Source organism: Gossypium arboreum, chromosome 3 (genome assembly GCF_025698485.1).
Source record: "Gossypium arboreum isolate Shixiya-1 chromosome 3, ASM2569848v2, whole genome shotgun sequence".
Classification (NCBI taxonomy): domain Eukaryota; kingdom Viridiplantae; phylum Streptophyta; class Magnoliopsida; order Malvales; family Malvaceae; genus Gossypium; species Gossypium arboreum.
In genome coordinates this window covers 122,414,163-122,421,676 of record NC_069072.1, presented here as the reverse complement: position 1 = coordinate 122,421,676, position 7,514 = coordinate 122,414,163, and the positions used below count along the sequence as shown (strand labels likewise).

At 28.3% G+C, this 7,514-nt stretch overlaps 1 protein-coding gene across 2 annotated transcripts; it reads right to left on the bottom strand.

Annotated features, from left to right (window-relative positions):
- Positions 1 to 1,714: 1,714 nt before the first annotated feature.
- On the bottom strand, positions 1,715 to 3,341 carry LOC108458183 (uncharacterized). Of its 2 annotated transcripts, XM_017757478.2 has the most exons (3): positions 2,736 to 3,341; positions 2,051 to 2,658; positions 1,715 to 1,932 (listed from the first exon to the last, which is right to left on the bottom strand). In XM_017757478.2, exons 1-3 carry the CDS (start codon positions 3,090 to 3,092, stop codon positions 1,863 to 1,865), a joined length of 1,035 nt encoding a protein of 344 aa, XP_017612967.2. In that variant the 5' UTR covers positions 3,093 to 3,341; the 3' UTR covers positions 1,715 to 1,862. The 2 variants fall into 2 exon arrangements, with proteins under 2 accessions (XP_017612967.2, XP_052881816.1); XM_053025856.1 differs by having other exon boundaries at positions 1,715 to 2,658; positions 2,736 to 3,325.
- Between the last annotated feature and the right edge of the window lie 4,173 nt (positions 3,342 to 7,514).

The following is a 7,514-nucleotide window of genomic DNA, read 5'->3' as shown; positions in this document are numbered from 1 at the left end:
AATCTCATTGTCCTCTTCATTACCCCTAGTATATTTGTTATTTATTTTAGGCTCTTTTACCTAATTATTTTAAAATAAACAAATAAATTATTTGTGTTTAGAATTAGAAAAAAATATTTGTTAGAAATTTTAAACTCCACAAATAAGATAAGAGTGATTATAACTGTGTAATAGAATGTAGTAAATTTTTAAAATAAATATATTAAAAAATAAAACACATGTCAATTTTTTACTTTGCTTCTAGAGTTAAAATATTACATTAACCATAAATCCTTAGAATTATTTAATAAAAGGATAAATTATAAAAATAATCATTTTTATTTGTCTCAGATTACATTTTAGTCACTTATGTTTAAAATGTTACGATTTAGTCACTTATATTAGAGTTTTATTACAAAGTGGTCACTTTATCATTGAGCTCTGTTACCTCCCTAACGACAATCCTATGTGGCAGTCCAAATGGATTTTAAATGCCAACTTGAATATCTAGCTGGGGTGAGAATAAGTTTTTAATTTTTTTAATGAAAATAGAATACAAAATTTTGCCCTAAAATCTAAAATTTTGCCTCTTGGTTATAGTTCGCTCACCTTACCTTCCCCTTCGCTTTGTCTCCTAATTTTCAAACACCATAATTTCCCCTGATATAACCATGTTAAGGTTTGGATCAAGGTTTGTTTCTTCATGTTTTGATCATTCGAGTATTTGGGTATTCTTCTTCTTCTTTTGCGAATTCAAAGTCATTTTTTCAATTACAGGTTCGTATAAAAATGCAATCCCTATTTATACAACTCCATTTTTTGTTTATTCGAGTATTTGGGTATTGTTGGACTTTTTGTTTGAAGAAAGAAAAAATTGGATCTCGAAAGATTTGGGAAAAGAAATTAAATAGTGTTTCAGATATAAAACACTAAAGATATCTTTTGGAATTCTTTTTAAGGGTTTCTTCTATTGTGAAGAAAATATCAAAAAAGGAATATATACCAAGATGGATGGATGCAAAAGAAGAAAATATCACGGTTTTTAATTTAGGGTTGTCATTAAACAATGTGTTGTTTTAGAGTATAAAAGAAAAAGGAGATGATATGTTTTTTTTTTTTAGTTTAAGGTGTAATTAATTTAAAATTTTTAATTATTTAATTAAAAACCTATTATCATCCTAACTGGACATTTAAGTTGACATTTATAACCTATTTGGACTGTCAAGTGGGGCTACCGTTAGGAGGTAGTAGAGTTTAACAATATAGTGACCACTTCGTAACAGAACTCTAACATAAATGACTAAAACGTAATATTTCAAATATAAATGACTAAAATTTAATCTGAAACAAATGAAAGTGACTATTTTTATAGTTTAACCTTAATAAAATAATATGAAATGAAGTATCATTTTAATAAATTCAACACCAAATTGCCACCAATGGTGAATCTTGAGCCTGAAATTGTCCCCATTAATAGCGAGTTAGGATATCTTGGTGAAATGCTACAGAGAACCTTTGTCACTTCAAGATTTCAAATATAAAAATGAATATTTAGATAACTTTCATCAAATTTTAGTAAAAAAAAAACACTTTATTTTGCCACTGATATATTTGTTATTATATTTTATTATTATTATTTTTAAGTTTACAAAATAGAACCTTCTACTTTTTGGTAGCATTGGATCAAGAGGGAACCCACTTTCAAAATTAAATTAAGTAAAATACCTAGCCACTGTTTAATATTACACTCTAATATTCTCCCTTTTTTATTATTTCTTAATTCAAGATAGCAGAAACTTCTATGTCCTTTTTTTTAATTCAAGATACCAAAAACAACATTAGAGAAAGCCCTGCATGAAAAATTCCTTTTTTTGGGGGATTCTTCAAGATTTTTGAAGCCCAAATCCATCTGCTTTGCTCCCCAGCATCCATATGAAGAGAAAAAATAAACTACTATCTCCATGGTAGAAGCAATAAAATGCATGAAAATAAAAATAAAAATTAGAAGGAAGAGAAGGGTTAAAAGAAACAACAACTGATTCCCTTTACAATTTTTACCCAAATCTCTTACCTGTGACTGCAGAAGTCCAAAAGCTTCTTCCTCCCTTCAATAATCTCATCAAAGAAATCATCAATTTGTCCAACAATATTTTCAACCCCAGATCTCAATATCCCAAAACACCCTCTCATGTTGTCTACTTTTTCCCTCAACCCCACTTCTGTTTCCCACTCCACCACCCCTCCTCCTCCTCCTCTCCTCTCCAGCTCACCTCTCACCTCTTCCATTGCCATCTTTGACCTCCTAAACTCATACAACAATATCCCTGCTTTCCCATTCATCCCGTTTATCTCTTCTGCTACTCTTTGTTGCAATCTTGCTGTTGATATCATGAATGTTGATCCAAAACACACACAACCTTCGTTTCCCCCTCTTACCATACTTGATTCTGGCCAACAATGAACCCCCCCATATAGTAACATCATTAGTAGCAATGAACTTACATTCCTCATTGCATATAAAACTCCTCGGAAGCCATTGAATCCATTCAACTTTGATTCCATTGTAACTTTCTCTTCCAACTTTAATGAAAGTGGTTGGATTCTTGTTTCCATGAACCCCCTGTTTTCTTCTTCTAATCCCATAGCTTCTCTCCGGCATCTTGAAATTGCTCTGATTACCTGTTTTGAATTTAAAAAGGAATCAGATCATGAATTGAATGATTGAAATTATGAAGAAAGTTTGGGAATTGAAGGACCTGTCTTGAAAGCTGGGGACTAAGATGTCGATGATTATCAAGAGAAGAAATGATGTTAAACCCAGAAGAATAATAAGTTTCCATGCCGGATATGCCTGATTTAAGAACATGACAAGCATCCCAAAGCTTGGAACTTTCATCCATGTATTCATCAAGCCACTTATCACCAACAGGGAGATGTAGTTTTTGAACAAGGATGAGCAACTGGGAATGGAAAGATCTGAGAAGGCAAAGAACCCTTTGAAGAAATTGGATTGACATGAAGTTATTAGAGAGATACACCCTTTCAAGATCATCTAACCCACGAGTAAGGAAAGTGTAGAATCCATTCACAGAGCTCGTAGAAGATGGATCCATTGAAACGGGGGGGTGGAGAAAAAAAGGTTATGAAAAGAAGGGATTTATATAAATGGAGATGAATTCATGAAATATGAAAATGATGAAGATGAAAAAGAAATTAAAAGGAATATATCTTAGAAGCTCAAATTTCTAAGGTTGAAAAGGATTGTTGGGAGCAATGATGGTGTTTCCTATAGAGGGGAAAGGATGATTGGTATTGTGCTATTTTCATTGTTTAATCAACAAAATATATTAATAGACAAGAATTACTGAAAATGAAATTTGAGAAATCAATATTACCAAAACTGAAAAGAAAAACCAAGTAATGCAAAAGATTTGGTATATGATTGTTTATTTCATCCCTTGAAGATTAAAATGAAGTTTATTTCATGATCAGCTGTTTATTTCTTTTAAAAAATTATAATAAAGTGATTAATTACTACTAATAATGAATTTTGATAACAGTAAAAATATTTTGAGAATTATTACATATAATTAACTTTATATATAATAGTTGAGAATTTTGAAGTTGGGATATATACTTATAAGATGATATAGTGTGTGAGTGAGTTTTATTGGGTTTTTGAGTTTTGACTGATCATAGACTCAGATTCTCTGTCTTTAATCTCTTCCTATTTTAGAGGGTCAGATGCTTGAAACTCAGTGCTCACTTGGTCTGCTTCCCATCCCATCTTTATTAGTATATAATGCAATTGGAGGAATAGTATGAATAACCTCACATTCTTTTATTGTTATATAATTAATATTTTAATAATTCTTATTAAAATATTAATATTTATTATGCTTATAAAATTTTTAATTAATCTAATATATTTATCATCTCAATTTAATATGTTATTTATATATATATATATATTTAATAGTTGAAAGTTTTTCAAATAATGCATTGATGTTATATAACTTTGTGTTGTTAGGGAAACAAATATGATGACACATTTTTGAGGTTAAATTCTTTTTATCACATAATAAAAATTTGTTTTAATATTTATATATGGGTGGATTCATTTACACAATCTAAAATTAAAGTAGTTTAACAAATTTTCGTAACTTTTTGTACTAATGAAATATTAATAATTCAATAGTTGAATTTATTATGCATGTAAAATTTTAAATTAATTTGATATTTCTATTATGTCAAACTAAAATATCATCTATATTAATATATATTGAACGATTGAAAGTTTTTTTTTACATAAAATAAATAGTTAGAGTTTTTAATTTACACTAAATTTGGACGTGTATAATCAAATGGTTGGAACATGAAATATGATGAATTGTTAAAATATGAATCATATAAAAAGTTACAGGATTGTGCAAACTACTTTAGTTTTAAATTGGTGTCAGTAGATCCTTCCCCTCTATATATTTGTATAATCAAAATTTAAATAAAAATATTTTTATTTTGGTAAAAGTACCCTTATACTAGGAGTGAGATTGTTGTTGCCCCTTCTATTAAAAAAATAGGTAAATTAGTCACTGTACATTAAATTAAAAAAGTAAATTGATCATTGCTATTAAAAATTTCATGCATTTGTACTATTAAAAACTGGTGTAGTTAACATAATAACTAAAAAGTGACACGTATATCTTATGCTGATGTACAATGACTAGTTTTTAACTGTAAAATTGGATTAAATTTTTAACAAAAGAATCAATTTACTTTTTAATCAAACACATATAAACTAATTTGTTCATTTTTAAATAGAGAACAAAATACAATCTAACTCCTAGTATAGAAATCTCTATAATATTTTTATATTTTATTTTAAATAATAATTAAGTCGGATAAAATAATAATTTAGGTGTAGTTACTATATGGGTAACATCTATTGAAATTTGTGGGCTTAGATTTTGTTTTTCTTTCGATATTTTCAAAAGAAATAATTGCGGAATTCAAAAATGGTGAGATCTCTACTTTCTACTATGCAAAATCAATGTTTTTAAGGATATTATTATTTTGAATAATTTTATTTTTTAATATAATATTTAAAATTATTTATAATTTTTAGGAGAAAAATACGTGTTTTAACGCACTTGAATCTATATTCTCTTGTATTAACAATAATATTTATGCCAATTGAACTAAAACTCATTCGGTTAGACCATTATTATTTTTAAATTAAATAATTTTAAAAATAAAATGAAAACTTAATAGAATTATAATATACTCAAAAATGGTATAATAAATAAAGTACGTGTTTATAAATTATAAAAAAAAAACAATTATGAGATAACGATGATGTTTATAATTAAAAAGAAAGTCATATACAGTGAACTAAATTAAGTTGTTAAAATTATGATGTCATTAATATAATTAGGTTATACTTAAAAATAAAACATCAGTAAGTAAGTTGTCAGATATAATTATTACTTCTTTTTTTTTTTTTTTTTTGGACAAAATGGATGTTTTTCTTTTCTTTAAAAAAAAATCATCTACTTTATTGTTTATATTATAAAACTTATGAGCTAATCAACACCGTTGCTTTCACCAGCTTTAGGACCCATCAAACGGCGAACCCCAAATAAAAGAATTTGTTTCCTTTTGATTATTGTTTTAAGATATACAATGTTTTGGGACACCAATTTTATTTGAATCATTCATTCTTCCCACTTTTGCTAATTAAAATTATTTATTCCTTCTTAAATAAAAATATGTTTAGGCACCTGCAAATTATATATTTAGCATATATATAAATAATTTATAGAAAATACTGAAATATATAATTTTAGATTAATTAATAATAACCTATAAAGTATATACAATATTAAAATGAAAAAGAAGAAGAAGATTAAATTGTGAGTAATACTGAAATTTAAATGTATAAATACATTAGATTAAGAATACTAAATACACTAAAATTGTTTATTCGGGTGTCGAGTTAACTTGTGACACTAGATCAATTAACAACTTTAGCAATATATAGAATTGATGGAGGTAATAAAGTATGCATAATAGAATTAAAATGTATTAAATAAGATAAAACTTTAGTTAGCGACAAAATTAAGATTTTAAGAGCTCAAAGATTACATGTTTAAATTTCATCACATGTAAATTTTTATTGACTATTTTAAAAATTAAAAAGATTAAAGTACCATCGAATAATTTAGCTTCTTTGAATGCGGAAAGAAATTTTCGTAATTTTTCTAGTTGAGTTAGGTAGTGACACTAACTTAATTAAGAGCTTAAATAATAGTATAAATGTATATAGAAACTAACTGAAAATTTTAAGATTAACCATGACAACTTTTCTTATTAAATTTATAGTGCACTCACGATGTGAGTGAACAAAATTATGTAACAAATATTTTTGTTCAAACTTTACATAAAAACCAATTGATGTTTTGCTTATCATGGTAAAGCTAATTGTTTATTATGCACGGTATTGTAGGTTCAAATCTCATTTTGCTATATAAGAAGATAAAATACCCTCATAAAATATAATTTAATTTATATATAAGAAAGTATTTTAGTAATTTTATAACTAATTTAGTGCTTGATTAACCCACACTCAAAGTTATTTGTGGTTCGAGAATAACGGAGAAGATCGTTCGATAGAAAATCGGGATCGACTTAACCACCTTGTACAAAGCACATGTATATTTCGATTAAAGTTTAGTACTATAAATATCACAATGGCTCGATTTTAAAGAAAAAATTTTAAACTTTTATTGTGCCTAAAACACTGTTTTCTAAATTGATTTTTTCAACACAAATTTCAAAGTATAACATCCAAAACTTCGAAGATGTCCCTAACATTTAGCAACTTCCCCTTAGGACCATTCAATTGCCTCAACGGAGGTCATTTTATGACCTCCCCCTTAATTATGGGCAATTGTTATACCACCTCCACATATCACTCTTGAGCATCGCCTCATCAAGTGCACCTTTGCCATCAATCACCTTCACTGAAAGCAAGACTAGTTGGCACCCAACACCTAGAGCCCTTCAATCATGATGAGACGACCATCACTTGTTAAGCCACCCTACATTGCCTCATTACCGATCTACAGGATCATAGAGCCGCCTCTAATAGGGACAAAGAGGTGACCCATTCACTAATAAGATGCCTATACGTTGCATCCCAAACCTCTCATATAAAAGCCCTCTCACCTCTGTAGAAAGGGTACATTAGATAGACAATCCTCTTCTCTATCTACTCCTCTAGCAATCTCTCTCCTTCTCTCCTTCTTTCTCCCCCTTTATCACCTCTCCGTCCATGATGACTTTCTGCCCTTATAGGGTGAATTGCCTTGTACCTTCGTCAACCTTTTCCCTTATTGATTCTTAATATCAACAAGTACAAAGGATTGCAAATAAAAAGCTGGGAAGAATCAGACAAAACTCATACATGATATGCGCACAAAGTGGAATTAGAGATCCACACAAACGCAATTGTACATAATGAAATCTGAACCTAA

What these genes read in the sequence shown, in the direction of transcription:
- LOC108458183 (XM_017757478.2), bottom strand. Translation starts at nt 3,092, where the DNA reads ATGGATCCATCTTCTACGAGCTCTGTGAATGGATTCTACACTTTCCTT. An exon ending in GTCCCCAGCTTTCAAGACAG is followed by an intron (nt 2,659 to 2,735) that starts GTCCTTCAATTC and finishes AATTCAAAACAG; the next exon opens with GTAATCAGAGCAATTTCAAG. An exon ending in TTGGACTTCTGCAGTCACAG is followed by an intron (nt 1,933 to 2,050) that starts GTAAGAGATTTG and finishes CCATGGAGATAG; the next exon opens with TAGTTTATTTTTTCTCTTCA.